The sequence below is a fragment of the Zonotrichia leucophrys genome, chromosome 26 (genome assembly GCF_028769735.1).
Source record: "Zonotrichia leucophrys gambelii isolate GWCS_2022_RI chromosome 26, RI_Zleu_2.0, whole genome shotgun sequence".
NCBI classification, from domain to species: Eukaryota; Metazoa; Chordata; class Aves; order Passeriformes; family Passerellidae; genus Zonotrichia; species Zonotrichia leucophrys.
In genome coordinates, this window is record NC_088195.1 from 5,430,756 (window position 1) to 5,446,468 (window position 15,713).

The 15,713-nt window shown below is 54.8% G+C and overlaps 1 protein-coding gene across 3 annotated transcripts in view; it reads right to left on the bottom strand.

Moving 5' to 3' along the window:
* Positions 1–602: 602 nt before the first annotated feature.
* The window catches only part of AHCYL1 (adenosylhomocysteinase like 1), a 31,422-nt gene continuing 16,311 nt past the window's right edge, over positions 603–15,713 (bottom strand). For 2 of the 3 annotated variants that reach the window (XM_064732904.1, XM_064732907.1), the window contains exons 2-17: positions 14,348–14,459; positions 13,837–13,980; positions 13,025–13,125; positions 11,741–11,843; positions 10,763–10,857; positions 9,907–10,013; positions 9,710–9,826; positions 9,504–9,567; positions 7,586–7,674; positions 7,080–7,150; positions 6,379–6,473; positions 5,321–5,419; positions 4,775–4,843; positions 3,610–3,688; positions 2,877–2,997; positions 603–2,403 (exon numbers count right to left, since the gene is read on the bottom strand). In XM_064732904.1, the coding sequence (XP_064588974.1) occupies positions 2,397–2,403; positions 2,877–2,997; positions 3,610–3,688; positions 4,775–4,843; positions 5,321–5,419; positions 6,379–6,473; positions 7,080–7,150; positions 7,586–7,674; positions 9,504–9,567; positions 9,710–9,826; positions 9,907–10,013; positions 10,763–10,857; positions 11,741–11,843; positions 13,025–13,125; positions 13,837–13,980; positions 14,348–14,459 (1,473 nt within the window). In that variant the 3' untranslated portion in view covers positions 603–2,396. Of the gene's footprint in view, positions 2,404–2,872; positions 2,998–3,609; positions 3,689–4,774; positions 4,844–5,320; positions 5,420–6,378; positions 6,474–7,079; positions 7,151–7,585; positions 7,675–9,503; positions 9,568–9,709; positions 9,827–9,906; positions 10,014–10,762; positions 10,858–11,740; positions 11,844–13,024; positions 13,126–13,836; positions 13,981–14,347; positions 14,460–15,713 lie in introns of those variants that run through there. The other variant, XM_064732906.1, reaches the window with a different exon arrangement.

Genomic DNA, 15,713 nt, shown 5'->3' on the forward strand with positions numbered 1-15,713 from the left:
GCCGCGTCACGGCCGGCGCTGCCCGCCCCCGGCGGCCACGGACGGCGCGACACACGGCCGGGCGGCCGGCTCCGCCCCCGCGCGGCCATCTTGTGTGCGGCGCGACGCTGGGCGCGGCCATGCTGGGTGTGGCACTTCCGCCTCGCCCCAGGGCGGGCCAGGCCTGGGGGCCGCCATGTTGGGAGTGGCGGAACAGGCAGGTCCCAAAGTGAGGGGCCTGGAACAAAGGAAGGCTCAGTGAAGGGGCTGAGGGGCTCAGACCCTAAACTGAGGAGCCTGGAACAAAGGAATGCTCCAGTGAAGGGGCTCGGGGGGGCTCAGACCCCATGCTGAGGTGTCAGAAACAAAAGAATGCTCCAGTGAAGAGGCTGGGGGGGGCTCAGACCCCAAACTGAGGGGCCTCAGAGGGGAGTCAGACCCTGACAGGGTTTAGACCCCAAACTAAGGTGCCCCGTTGGGCTTTAAAGAGGGTGAGACCCCAAAATCCAGAGTTGTGGCAACACTCAGAAATTCTGGCAGCACCCAATCCAACCCCAAGGTGACCAAAGGGAGATTCCAGCCCTGCCCTTGAAACCGAACAAACCACCCACAACCACAAGCACTTCATTTTTCCTAATAGTTTAATTAGACTTTAATGATTTATTGCTCATCTGCAAGGATTAATATTGCATTCATTAAAAATCATTCCTATACAAAATAAACCTCTCGCTCCCGGCCCCGCCGCTGCCGCCGCCGTCGCCCCCGGGCTCCCCCAGCATGGCTTATACAGACACAGAGCCCTTGGCCGAGATTCCACCCGGGATGGGTGGGAATGGGGACCCCCGGGCGAGGGGGGCTCACAGGGAAGGGGGGATGTCCCCCCCCTTCCCACAAACGCCCATCCCAGCTCGCTAAGCTGTCCCCAGGGAGGTCTGGGGGATGGTGGAAGGGACCCAGGGGATTCCTGGGATCTGCTGGGGAGCGAGGCAGGTGATCCCCAAAATCTATCCAGGAGGAGACCAGGCAGGGTGGGAGAGAGGAACAGTCAGAGGATGTGGAGGGGGATGATCTCAGCACCTCTCCCATCCCCTGGTGCCCCAAGGAATTCTGCACACCCCAAAACCTGCAAATTCCCTGGGAAGGAGCCGTCCAGGTGGATCCCTGCAAAGGGGGGAAGGAGCAGCTCCACCATCCAGGAGGTGCCAGCAGCTCCTTCCCTGCCCTGGGTGGGGAAAGGAACAGGAGCCAGAGGAAACTCGGTGGGTTGAAGGAGCTGCCCACACCCCAGCAGAAGCTGGGAAAGGGAAATGTCAGCAGGGAGGGCATGGAGGAGGTGATGGGAGCATCCAGGACACACCAGGAGAGGGGGAGGATAACAGTGACAGGGAGCAGAGGGGCTGGGCTATGGGGAAGGCTCATCTCTGCATCCAGCTCAAAAAAAAATAGTGAAACACCCCCAAAACCCACCCCAGACACCCTCAACACCACCCAGCACTTCCCAGTGGGAGATGGGAAGGCAGCCACGTCCCCAATGCTTCCTTTTTAAAACATCTAATAACAATCTCCACCCTCTAAAACATCTCTGTAAGGATCAAAAAGGAAAAGAGGAAGAAAAAAAAACCAAATAAACGGAAAAATATGTTTAAAACTCAATTAAGGTGCAGTTTGGCTAAAAAAAAAAAACCAACAACAACAAAAAAAAAAAACCCTAAGAGAGATGAGGATAATGCTGGGAAAGCGACCCCCATCCAGATTCAGATTAGCACCCTGAAACACTGAACTCCCCTGGACCCAGGTGGCCACCAAACCCAGGCCAGTGGCCACCAAACCTGGGCCACCTCAGCACAGGGACCTGGGCTTGGGCACAGTCACCCCCTTTGCCAGGTGTCCTGCAGGCCACTCTGCTCCCAGGGAACACCTGGAGCAGGGATCTAGCAGCTAAAACTGGGCTCTTTAAGGCAATTTAGAAGTTGCAGATAATCCACACAAAGAAATAGAAGATAAGGTAGAAGGGCATCTCCGGATCCACAGGGAGCCCGGCTGAGACCGACGTGGGCTGGAAAGGTGGGAAAAAATACAAAATAAAAGCCAAAAGAAACCATTGCTGCAGGAATGAAGTGCCCTTGGCCCAGCAGGAAAGGGAAAGCCCCTCCTGGAGCCAGGGCTGGGAATCAGCAGCTTCAGCCACATGAAAGCAAGAAGCAAATCCCAGGTTGTCTGGCAAGATCAGACAGGGATGCGATCATGGAAAAGGGGGAGAAAAGAAAACCTGACCTTAAAATCACAGATAAAATGTAAAAACAGGTTCTGGTGGTGGTTAACCAAAAAAAAAAGTAAACCAAAATAAAAATGATTTTTTAAAAATAATCTCTCAAATGTTGCCTTGTGTGGTCTGGTCCTTCATGGAAATGGTCCCGTCAGTATCTAGGAGAGAAGGAAGGGACAGTGAGGGACATGGGAGGTGCTGCTGTGCCAGGGCAATGGGACCCCCAGGCATTCCAGACTGGTTTGGGCTGGCAGGGACCTTAAAGTTCATCTCATTCCATGGGCAGAGAGACCTTCCCTGTTTCAGTTTGCTCCCAGCCCTGTCCAACCTGGCCTTGGGCACTGCCAGGGATCCAGGGGCAGCCACAGCTGCTCTGGGCACCCTGTGCCAGGGCCTGCCCACCCTCACAGGGAACAATTCCTTCCCAATATCCCATCCAACCCTGCCCTCTTCAGGCACTGGAAGGGACTCTAAGCTCTCTTGGGAGCCTTCCAGCCCTCAAAGCATCTCCGTGGCCTCCCCTGGACCTGCTCCAGCAGCTCCACATCCTTCTGCTGTTGGTGACCCCAGAGCTGGAGGCAGAACTCCAAACCAATGGGGAGCAGGGAGCTCCTGCCCCAGCAGCTCTCACCTGTAATAGTTGGGTTTGAAAGGCCCATTTTTGTTGAGTCCCAGGTATTTGGCCTGATCGTCCGTCAGCTCCGTCAGGTGGGCGTCGAACGAGGGCAGGTGCAAACTGGCCACGTACTCATCTGGGAATGGGACAGGGAACAGGGGATCAGGGGTCCACACCCCTCCACAACATGGACAGTGATGACTGGAAGATCTGGATGAGCAGCACCCTGGATTTACCATCACCCAAAGTAGGGCTGAGCCCAAGCCTGGGCTGGATGTGCCCCTAAAGGCACAAGGAGGGCAAACTGGCCACAAACTCATCTGGAAATGGGACAGGGAACACAAGATCAGGGTGTCCACACCCCACTACAGCATGGACAGTGATGACTGAAGGTCTGGCTGGGCAGTCATCACTGCCCATATTGTGGTTGGGTGTGGACCCCCTGATCCCATGATCCCTGCCCCATCACCCAAAGCAGGGCTGAGCCCAAGCCTGGGCTGGATGTGCCCCTAAAGGCACAAGGAGGGATGGAAAATCCCAGAGAAGGGAGGCAGCAGGATGTGGGATGCCTCCCACGCTGCAGAGCACTAACAAAGATAAAGCAAATAACCCCCACGGATTTTAAGGTCATTGCCTCTGGCTTTCCTGAACTTGCTGTCCCTCTGGAAGTGTTTCCCAGCCCAGGTTTGAGCTCTTCTGACACTGCTGGCACACGGATTCCCCAGGGAAAGTCAGTTCCTTCACTCACCCATCTTCTTTGGCAGCAGGTAAACGTCCTGCTTGTACCGGCCCTCGGGGGCGTTGTAGAGCTCAATCAGAGCCAGAGCCTGTGGAGAGCACAGGGACAAGCTGGGAACAGTCAGGAATGGCCACCAGCTTGGGCAGCACAAAGCTCACAAAGGCAGAGAAGGATCTGGGAGCTTGAGGGACAGTGCAACCACTTCCAACATGCCTTGAGGGACAGGCCCCCACCCCAGGTACATCCCTGTCTGGGTCTGCACAATCCCACGGGAGGGATCAGAGAGCAGGGATGAGATGCCACCCAGCCTGTTTGCAGCATCTGGGCTCAACACCCCAGGGAAAAACACGAGGATGGTTCAGGGTTAGCAGCTCTTCTCTTAAACCACCCAGCTGCTGCAGCACATGGGAATGGAGGGGCTGCTCCTCAGAAACTGGCAGCATTCAAAAACCAGGACAGATTCCTTCAGGACAGATGAAACTGCATCTGAGAGCTGGCTTCCACTGTTGGGAACCAAATCCAGAACACAGGCCTGTCCCCTGTCCCCTTGGGCTGACAGGAGTGAGGGTAAGGGAATTCCCCACTGTCAGCATGGCTGTCCTTCCCCACGAGTGCCAGTGCCACCAGACCCTCCATGTTCCCAGTCCCATCAATCCCCTCAGTGTTCCCAGTCCCATCATTCCCAGTCCCACCAATCCCCTCAGTGTTTCCAGTCCCATCATTCCCTCAGTGTCCCCAGTGCCACCAGCCCCCTCCATGTTCCCACCCCAAACAAAGCCTTGCTTTAAGGTAAGCTCAAACCTGTGCTAGGTGGGCTTAAACACATGCTGGGGAAGCTTAAATCAGTGATAGAGGGGCTTAAACCTGTGCTGGGGAAGGTTAAACCCATGCTAGGGGGTCTCAAACCTGTCCTAGGAGGACTCAAACCTGGCTGGGGGAAGGTTAAACCTGAATTCCAGCCCAGCAGGATGTGTGCCATGAAACCACTCATTTAAAAGCTCTCCCAAAACTCGCTGTACCCAAAACACTGGGTCTGTGCCAGCAATAACTCCAGCCCAGAAAAAATGGTATTTCTGGCAGTGGTGCCACCTCAAGGACCAATCCCAGCATGTTCCCAGCTCCTTCCAAACCATCCCCACCCCTAGGCTTGTGCAGGGCCCCACCCATTACAGACCTGCGTGGTGGCTGTGATGGAGAGAACGAAGGTGGGAACTGTGGAGCAGCTGAGGTTGAGCAGACGGCCCTGGGAGAAAGCAGGAGTCAGCACAGAGCTGGACATGATCCCAAACCCCAACCAAACTGAGCTCCCAGGTGGGATTCACCCCCATCCCCTCCCTGCACAGGGAACCAGAGCACAGTGACCAAAGCATTTCAATTCTGCTCCAGTTTCCATCTAAACCCTTCAAGGCAGGGGAATGTTGTGGTCCCTAGAAAAGCCAGAACAGCTCCTGTGGGAAGAGGAGCCACCCAGCACCTGGGAAACCCTGCACAGATGGGGTTTGCCTGAGTGGGATGAGCCCCAGCTCAGAAGAACGGAGTCACACGGCACCTCTGTGGCTGCATGTGAGATATGACACACCCGCCCTCAAGAAAGGAAAACAAAAAATAAATTAAACAAATAAAAAACCCCTTTTTTGAGCCCTGAAGCTTCTCCCAGCACTTTTCCACCTGGCTAACTCTGACAGAGGCCCAAAGCACCACGGCCCAGCTCCCCACACACCTCGGCCAGCAGCACCACCCGCTTCCCGTCGGGCCAGATGACGTGATCCACTTGGGAGCGCACCCGCTCCCAGGTCAGCTCGGGCATCCGCAGGCTGGTCTGCAACGGGAGGGCACAGGCTGGGTCAGGGCAGGGGCTGGCACATGGGCACCAAGGAGAGGCACAGGCTGGGTCAGGGCAGGGGCTGGCAGGGGGGCACAGCCAGGGGTGCCTGCAGATGGGCACAGCCAGGGGAGAGGCACAGGCTGGGTCAGGGCAGGAGCTGGCAGGGGGGCACAGCCAGAGGAGAGGCACAGGCTGGGTCAGGGCAGGAGCTGGCAGGGGGGCACAGCCAGAGGAGAGGCACAGGCTGGGTCAGGGCAGGGGCTGGCAGGGGGGCACAGCCAGGGGTGCCAGCAGGGGGGCACAGCCAGGGGAGGCACAGGCTGGGTCAGGGCAGGGGCTGGCAGGGGGGCACAGCCAGGGGTGCCAGTAGGAGGGCACAGCCAGGGGAGGCACAGGCTGGGTCAGGGCAGGTGCCAGCAGATGGGCACAGCCAGGGGTGCCAGCAGGCAGGCAGGCACAGCCAGAGGAGAGGCACAGGCTGGGTAAGATCAGGAGCTGGCAGGGGGGTACAGCCATGGAGAGGCACAGGCTGGGTCAGGGCAGGGCTGGCAGATGGGCACAGCCAGGGGAGAGGCACAGGCTGGGTCAGGGCAGGAGCCAGCAGGTGGGCACAGCCAGAGGAGAAGCACAGGCTGGGTCACGGGAGGAGCTGGCAGGTGGGCACAGCCAGAGGAGCTAGCAGGCAGGTGGGCACAGCCAGAAGTGTTGGCAGGCAGACACAGCCAGGGGTGCTGGGCTGGCAGGAGGGCACAGCCAGAGAAGCTGGCAGATGGTAACAGCCAGGGGTGGCAGCAGGTGGGCACAGCCAGGGGTGGCAGCAGGCGGGCACAGCCAGGGGTGGCAGCACTCACAGCCCCAGGGGTGCCAACACTCACAGCCAGGGGTGCCAACACTCCCAGCCCCAGGGGTGTAGCAGCAGAGGGGCACTGCCAGGGGTGCCAGCACCCACTCACCACGTCAATCTCGGTGTTGGAGTGGCCCATGTTGCACACGATGCAGCTGTTCTTCATCCGGTCCAGGTGCTCCCTGGTCACCACGTTCTTGTTCCCTGCAGGCACAGAGGGCACAGCTGAGCCCACAGCAGTGGGAACACAAACCCTCTGGTTTCTCCTTTCCTGAACTCGAGTCAGAGAAGCTCAGCTTGGGGCAACATCAGAGGAGCTTCCCTGGGGCTGAACCCTTGTGGTTGTGACAGAGAACATGTGGGACAAGAGCTGCCATGCAACATCCCGAGCTGGGAGGGACCCACAAGGGCCATCAAGTCCAACTCCTGGACTCTGCATAAGACACTCCCAACAATCCCACCCTGTGCCTGAGAGCATTGCCCAAACACCCCTTAAGCTCTGGCAGGACTGGGACCATGACGATTCCCTGGGGAGCCTGGGCAGTGCCCAAATCTTTGATCTTTGCTCCTATGAATTAAACAGGCTCTAGGAGATCCCAAAATACCCTGAGAACACGTGGCCAAGACGTCCCTCTGCTCTGGGCCAGGACTGTGGTCATACAGCAAATCAGGGTGAAAAGGCCCTGGCAGAGCTCAGCTGTTGTGGAAAATCAGGAGCACAGAGCAGTGAAATGTCCTCCATCCCCAGCTCCCTTGAGACCCCATTGGGAATGGTGCTGCTCAGCCTGCTCCAGCCTGGGCTATCCCTACCTGTGCAGGTGATGACGACATCCACCTGACGGATTACTTCACTCAGCTTCACCACCCGAAATCCATCCATGCTGGCAAGAAAAGGGGAATAGGGACCACAATGAGAAGGAGAAGCTTGTTCCTTCTCTGCCCCAGGCCATGAGGGATCTCAGCAGCTCCAAACTGCTCCGGCAGCAGCCCAGGCTCTCCTCTACCCCTCCAGGGACACCAGTGCCATGAGGGAAGGCTGTGCAATACTTGGGGTGTCCAACCCACTCTTGGAAATGTTGGATGAGCCAGGAATGTGTGGCATAGAGGCCTGAGCCTCCCCAAACCAGCCAGTGAACACTTTCTGCCCAGTATCCCATCCCTTGAAAGCAGCCCAAGCCCTTTCCTATCACACCCCAACAAGGTGCATGCTCTCCAAAATGGACCACAGATCCCTGGCTTCACTCCAGCCTCTGGCAGGGTTTGGAAGAGAGAGAGAGAGAGAGAGAGACACTCCTGAGCAGATGGGAGCACCTTACCAGGCCTGGAGAGCGCAGATGGGGTCGATCTCAGTGACGTACACGATGGCTCCCAGGGCTTTCAGGGCAGCACAGCATCCCTTGCCAACCTGCCAAGGCAGAAGGAGCAGTGAGGCAGGACACAGACACACCAGTGCCACAGTCCCTGCCCTGAACAGCCCAAGCCCATCCCAAGCTGGAATCTCCTCATCCCAGCCACATGCCAGGAGCAGCTCAGGATGTACCTGGTGAGTGGCACAACTGCCACAAGCCCAGCTCCCCCTCCAAGGCCAGCAGCCTCCCATTGCCAGAGGGCAGGATTAGACAGGATATTGGGAAGGAATTCTCCTCTGTGGGAGTGGTGAGGCTCTGGCACAGGTTGTCCAGAGAAGCTGTGGCTGCCCCAGCTGGAAATATCCATGGCAGGAGCTTTCCCAACCCAACTCTCAGCTTGTGCAGCCCTAGCATTGCAGGAGCCTTTCTCCAAGCAGCCCAGAGGAGCACACACTGCCCCTTGCCTTGAAGCTGCAGGATTTCAGAACCACCCTGCACTCCTCAGGGGGCACATCCTCCATCCCATGCTGCCCACATCAGCACAGGGTTCCTGCAACAGCATCTTGGACTTTCTCCCTCTCCTCAGTGGAAAATAAAAACAGAGTCCAGCTCTCCACATCACCCACAGCAACACCTGGCTCTGCTGCACAGACACTACTCAGCCCCATTTTGTGGACCAAAAACATTTCCAGAGCAACCCTCACTCATCACCCAGCTCCAACCTCAGGTCTACTGAACACACCCAGGCAGGGCCAGCTGGGACTCAACTCACACCCACAGGGGAAACCATTCATGGTGAACAGGCTGGGGGAGCTAAAGGTGCTCAGCCTGCAGGAGAGCAGGCTGCAGCAAAACCTTAGAGTCCCTTCCAGTGCCTAAAGGGGCTTCTGGAGAGCTGAAGAGGGACTTTGGACAAAGGACAGAGTGACAGGGCAAGGAGGAATGGCTTCCCACTGCCAGAGGGCAGGGTTAGATGGGAGAGTGGGAAGGAATTCTTCCCTGTGAGGGTGGTGAGGATGGAATGTTTCAGAAAAGCTGTGGCTCCTCATCCCTGAAGATTTCAAGGTTGAGTGGGGCTTGGAGCAACCTAGTCTAGTGGAAAGGTGTCCCTGTCCATGGCAGGGGGTGGAACTGGATGAGTCTGAAGTTCCCTTCCAACCCAAATATGGATTGAAGTCTGGGATTCTCTGAGTCCACAACTCTCCTGTTGTGAAGAAGAGTCAGAGAATCTGACTGAAGTCCAGTAAGGCTTAGCACAGACCCTGGAGACAGTAACACCCAGCACAACTCCTGCCTGGAGAACGAGGCACCAGCCCAGAGCACTCACTGAGAGCCAGCACAGTCCCTTGGTCAAGCAAAGCTGGGCTCCACTGGTGCCTAAATGAATTAGGGAGCAAATTCCTGCTGGGAAGAGCCTTTGCAGCTGCTGCCAGTCCCTGCACAGTGCTGGAAGATAAACACCCACACAACGTGCGCAGATGGAGGGAAGGTGGCAGCTCCCAGCTCCAGCTCTTCCAGGGTAGAATCAGTTACAAGTTCATGATACAATTTCCCTCTGCCAGAGTATTATTCCCAGGGAGAAGCTGCCTGCCCTGCTCAGTGACAGCCAGGCTGGATGCTGAACCTGGGCCAGGGACAGCAGATGGGAGCACCCGTGGGTAGTTATAACCCAGGCCAGTGTTCCCAGCAACTGTCAGCTGTGCAGCCCAGTTCATCTGCAGCAAACTGGGAAATCTGATCCCTGATCTCCATCCTCCCAGCAAGATTTCCCTGGTTATTGCTCACCAGGTTGGATCTACTCCTTATAGCAAGGGCAAGTGGCCTTTGCACAGGGAATTGCAGGATGCTGAGCTTGGGGGAGGCCAGCCCAGCTCACAGAACTCACCTCCCCATAACCACAAACCACCACTTGCTTCCCTCCAAACATCACATCCGTGGTCCTCTTCAGGCTGGGGGACAGAGAGAGACCTGTGTTGGGATCAGTCAAGCCCAAAACCAGGTCAAAGCAGCAGAGCCTGATTTCTGCTTAAGAAGCAGCCAGAGCCAAACCCACCCTGTGGAAGTCTCAGTGGGGAAAAGAGCTGGACTCACCCATCCAGGATGGATTCCCGGCAGCAATAGAGGTTATCAAACTTCTGCTTGGTGACAGAGTCATTCACATTCATGGCTGGGACACAGAGCTTCCCAGCCTTGGAGAGCTGGTAGAGCCTGGGAGAGGGCAGAGGCAGGTCAGAGCAGACAGCAGCAACTCCCTGAGATCTCTGGCTCTGCCTTCCCAAAGCTCCCACCTGTGCACTCCTGTCACGCTCTCCTCCACAATCCCTCGGATCTTCTTGAACACGCTGGGGTATTTCTTATAAACCCAATGGGTCAGGTCCCCACCATCATCCAGGATCTGGAACAGGCAAGGAAGAACAGGGAACAGTCAGGCCTCCCACTGGGAAATGCACTGGCTGAGGACAGGATGGGGAAAATGATTTGGAGAAGCATCTTCAGGCACTGCTGGAGGGGCTGTCTGGGCAGAACCTGGGGACCAGGACTCCCAGGCTCCTTAGGTGCCTGCAACTCAGGGTCTCCTCTAAAACACTGAGATTCCTTAATTCTGTGTGGAGCTGCTGGATCCTGACAGGATTTCCAGCCTGGGAAGGTGACCACAGGCAGCACTAACTAACCAGGCTGAGCTCAGGACACCACACTGATGCTCTAAAAGCAATCAGGAGAGGACAGGCAGGCTGTGGGAGGTGTCACGGCCCATGGACACATCACTGGTGACTACAGACCATGCACTAAGGAGGGACATCAGCTTTGACAAGGGAAAGGTCCCCACTATAAGGGGGTCCCCACTATGAGGGGTCCCCTCCCAGCTTTGGGAGGGAGAGGGCAGAGGGCAGAGAGAGGAGTGGCTGGGACAGCTCCTGCAGGGGAAACAGGTCCCATTTCTTGGCTCATGGCAGCTCCACCAGCTGTTCCCTTGCCATTGGGATGTGCCAACTCAGGACATCATCTCTGCAGCTCCTGACATTCCCATGGCTGTTCCCAGCTGCTCTTCAAGAGCCCCCCTTTAATAGAGGTCAAATTCAAGGTCAGCAGGCTCCCAGGAACAGCCCCAGGGTGGAAGGGGAAGGGCAGGAGAAGGCTCCTTACCATGTTGGCCTGCCAGCCATCTACATTAACACAGCGGTCAATGCACCACCAGAAATCATCCTCTGACTCCCCTTTCCAGGCAAACACAGCAACACCTGCAAGAACAGGAGCATCCCTGCAGTTTGCTGGGCTTGGCAGAGCTCTCTCCTGCTTGGCCAGCTCCAGAAACACACGGACACAAGAGCCAGGGGGGCATGCAGAGATCACACCCCTGCCCACAGCAGGATCAGAGCTGCCCATCCCTCCCTAGAAGATATTCCCCCAAAATACTAATTTCCTCAAACAGAAATACAAAATTTGAAAATAACAGCCAAAAAACCAAAGAAATAATAATAAATAATAAGAAAACAATACTACTAACTAATAATAACTTGTAGTAGTTATTATTGTAGTAATACTACTATTAGCACTAATTAATGTAGTAATACTACTATCAGCTGTTTAATTCTAAACAATATAAAACTAAATAAAATAGAATTAAAATATGGTTAAATACAAAATTAAAATATATTTTATGTTTTTATAATTTGTATTTATTCCTATTTATTTTGTTTATATTTTATTTATACTCTATATAAAATATATCTATAAGCCCTTTATAAATATCTATACATGTATTCACATTATATTGTATATTTTATGTGAATGTATATATTTATCTATTATATATATTATTAAAATATTTATTTATATTTCTATATAGTATAAATATTTCTAAATATAAATTATAATTTTATAATTTCAATATAATTATTATTATACATGATAGTAAATATAAAATTTCCATAAATATAGAATAAAACATATAAATATTTGTTATATTTTAATATAAATATTCATGTAGAAATATAAATGTTTATATAATTTTGTTTGTATACATGTAGAATTATCTATATACAAATGCAATACGAATTTCCCTGGAAGGTTTCCCCCGGGTGAGGCCAGGGAGGCAGGAGGGGCCGCGGGGGCTGCACTCACCAGCCTCTGCCAGGGCCGCGGCCACCTCGTTCTGGGTGGAGTAGATGTTGCAGGCGGACCAGCGGCACTGCGCCCCCAGGGCACACAGCGTCTCGATCAGCACCTGCGGGACAGCGGGGTGTTCCAGGGATCAGGGGTAACCCGGGGGACAGGGGTGTCTGGGGTGCTCTAGGGGTCAGGGTGTCCCAGAGGTCAGGGATAACCTGGGGGTCAGGGGAGCCCCAGGGGTCAGAGCTGTCCAGAGGGCCAGGGGTTAGGGTCAGGAGTCAGGGGTGCCCCAGGGATCAGGGGTGCCCCAGGGATCAGGGATAACCTGGGGGTCAGGAGTGCCCCAGGGATCAGGGGTGTTCCAGGGATCAGGGATAACCTGGGGGTCAGGAGTGCCCCAGGGATCAGGGGCACCCTGGGGGTCAGGGATAACCTGGGGGTCAGGAGTGCCCCAGAGATCAGGAGTGTTCCAGGGATCAGGAAAACCTGGGATCAGAGCCCGGAGTCAGGGGTGTTCCAGACAGGATAACGGGTCAGGGTGTTCCAGGGATCAGGGGCACCCTGGGGGTCAGGGTGTCCCAGGGGTCAGGTATAACAGGGGTGTCCCAGGTGCCAGCAGTGCCCAAGGGGGTCAGGAGTGCCCCAGAGATCAGGGGTGTTCCAGGGATCAGTTGCCGGGTCAGGAATGTATTCAAGGTCAGGGTGTCCAGGTCAGGAAACTGGACAGGGGGTCCCAGTGCACATGTCAAGGGGTCAGAGTGCCAGAGATCAGGATTCCAGGGACATGTGTTGGGTGTTCAGGGATCGGTGTTCCAACATGGTCTGGGGTGTCAGGGATCAGGGTGCCCGGTCAGGTGGCCATGGTGGTAACCCAGGGGACAGGGACATCCAGGGGTCAGGAGTGCCCAGGATGCCAGGGTGCCCCAGGGCAGGGATACCTGGGTTCAGGGATGCCCTGGGGGTCACAGGTGCCCCAGGGGTTAGGGTGCCTGCAGCACCCCGGGGGCCAGGGGTGCCCTGAGGGTCAGGGATAACCCAGAGGTCAGGGCTGTCCCAGGGGTCAGAGGTGCCCCGGAGGTCAGGGGATGACCCTGGCACGAGAGCAGACTCCCAGGGTGCCCCTGACCCTGGCCAGCAGTGACGGGCACAGGAACCAAATGCCACCAGCACATCCTTTCCAAAACACATCCAGGTTCTACTGAATGTGCCTTCTCCCATTCAAAGAGATAAAGAACTTTGTTCCCCATGGAAAAGCTGATGTCCCAGCCCAGGCCCCCCAGATAAGCAGCCACTCACTGCAGTCTGTGCTGTGATGTGGGTACAGCCCACAATTTTAGCTCCAGCCAAAGGCTTCTCCCCCTGGGCTCGTTTCCTGAGCGAAATCAGAGCAGACATATCTGCAAAAGGAAGAGAGGTTTTAATGCTGGTTCAGTCTGCAGGGCCCCCTCTCTGCCACAGCTCCCCTCCTTTCAGGGCCTCCCAGGGTACCTCCAGCCCCAACATTTCTGCTGAAGCTGTTACACATGCAGGGAGAAAGCTCCTCATCCCTGGCCTGGCAGGTCAGTGCAAAACGGGACCAAACACCAGCGTCATTTGTCACTTGACCAAGGGACAAGGAGAGAGGCAAGGAGGGGTCTGGGACTGGCACTGCCTGGGGAAGGCTCCTAAGGACAGTCACCAGCCCTGGGGCAGCAGGTGAAGCACCTGAACTTGAAAACAGAGCTGCCACATCTCAGAAGAGCTGCTCTAGATGTGTCTGGATTATCTTCCCCTTCTAAAAGGAGAGTTACCCAATCACCCCACTGGAAATGGTAATTCAGCTTCCTACCACCCCCACAGGAAGGGGTGGGATTTTCAGCTTTGATATCTCTGAAAGTGTTACAAAATCCTTGTCCATCCAAAGCCAACAAAACACTAAACCCTGCGAGAGCTCTGCTCCTGCTGGAAAAGGGAGGGGACGCAGCATCAGCATTTGCTGGCACACCTCACTCATTTTGGGGGGAGGAAACAGGACATCCAAGGCAGCAGCAGGAGTGGGAATTGCCACTCCTCAGCTCCTGGTGTCCAGAACCTGCCCCAGGCCCAGCAGCCCCACCCTCACTCTGTACCTTGCTCGGCGATCTCAATCTCGCGGCGCCCGAACTCTGCCTGTTTGATGTTCTTCACGCAGAAATTGCTGCTGCCCTTGGAGTTGGTTTGCTGCTTCTCTCGAGGGGACACCTCATCATCAGAGCTGTCTGTGTACGAGGCAGCTAAACCAAAAGAGCAATGAATGAGTGTTATGTCAGGCCTTATGAACCCAGCAACCTCCTACCCTTCAGGTTTCTGCTCTGTTTCCCTTCCCAGCTTTGACTCATGGCTCAAACTACCAAGCTCCTAAGGAAAGCCAATGCCCTGAAGGAATTTTGCACTCTTTTTCTCTAGAACAGCCCAGAGGTAACAATTATCAACTCGCAATCAATCAATGCCTGAGCTTTGGGAATGCCTGGAATCATTCCCTTAGCACCCAAGTACAAGCAGCAGCACAAATCCTGCCTCAGGGTGTGAGCAGCACATTCAGTGCAGCACCCACGCTGGGTTTTTGAGAGGAACACACAAGGACAAGGAGCTGGCACCTACCAGAGCTGTAGCTGTCAGTGGAAGACTGGGAGATGGAGCGGGACAGGGACCGACGGCCCGTCTTGGTCGGGAATTTGGTGAACTCCTGCATGTCATCTGCAAACTGGATTTGCTGGGAGCAAAGGAAAGAAATGTGAAATCAGGATGTGATCCTCAGGGCATGGCACCTCCCCAAACTACAGGGAGCCACAGTAGTTCAGTCCACAAAAATTACCATCACCAAATACAAGGCTAAAGATGCCAAAAATTAAATCCCACCAGGTTTTTGTCACTCTGGAAATTTGACACATCTGAAGATAAAAAGAGCACCCTGAAACATCCCCTTTAATCCATTCCCAGCTCCCTAAGGCTCCTTTAGGAATTACACTCCTTGCACAACCCACATCCCAAGTGGAGGCAGAGCCCCTGCTCCCACAGCCCCTGCCCTAACCAATCCCAGCAGATTTCTGCCCAAAAATGCAGCAGCAAGAAAGCTGGGGTGGTCCCAACAGATCCCTGGTGATTCCAGGCTCTTCCCCAGGAGCAGAGCATCCCACAGGTTAAAAACACCGCACATCCTTCCAAAACTGACACTAAAAGCACACAAAAAAACCTCAGCAAGAGAGAACATTTCAACAAAAAGAAGTTGACATTGCATTGGCTTTCAGCCTCCTCTGCAGGACAAGATGTTTCCATTGGAAGAGAACCCCCAAAACAGCCACCTCTCTCAGCCAGAGGCAACTCAAAGCTCCAGCACCTTCCACCAGATCATCAAATTTAACTGTGTTGGGCCAAAAAAAAAGGAAAAATAACCCAAAACTGCTCAGCTGCTGTGCTCACCCTGAGTGAGCCTTACTGCTGCTCCTGCCAGTGCAAGGCAACAGAGATGAAAGGGAATCAGGGAAAGCAGCAGCAAGCCCAGCCTGCAGCCCCCTCCCTGCTGCCATGCAGGAAACCCTGACAAAGAACCCCAGCACGGCCCCTTCCCTCAGATCATGTCACTGCAGGATTTAATTTTGCCATTTAACAGGGATGAGACGTCATGGCAGGGAGTGGGATTAACAAAGCATCCCCGAGACCCAGGAGACCTTGAGAGGAGTCCTAGAGAAATCAAGATGATGGAAAGAGACAGCCCAGAGCAGCCACAAGGAGGGGCTTGCAGTGCCACAGCCATCCCAAAAGCTCCCTGAAAGCTTTGATGCAGCAAACAGCCTTCAGAGGGGAGAAGAATGAAAGTATTTCGTTGAAATGATCCATTCCAGAAAAGAGGAATCTGCACAGGCTGGAGTTGGGGTGCCTGCAGCACCAGGACAGATTTTAGGGCTGGAAAACGTTGCCACAATCCTACAGAATCCCAGGAGATGGGCCAAAACCAGCATGGTATTCC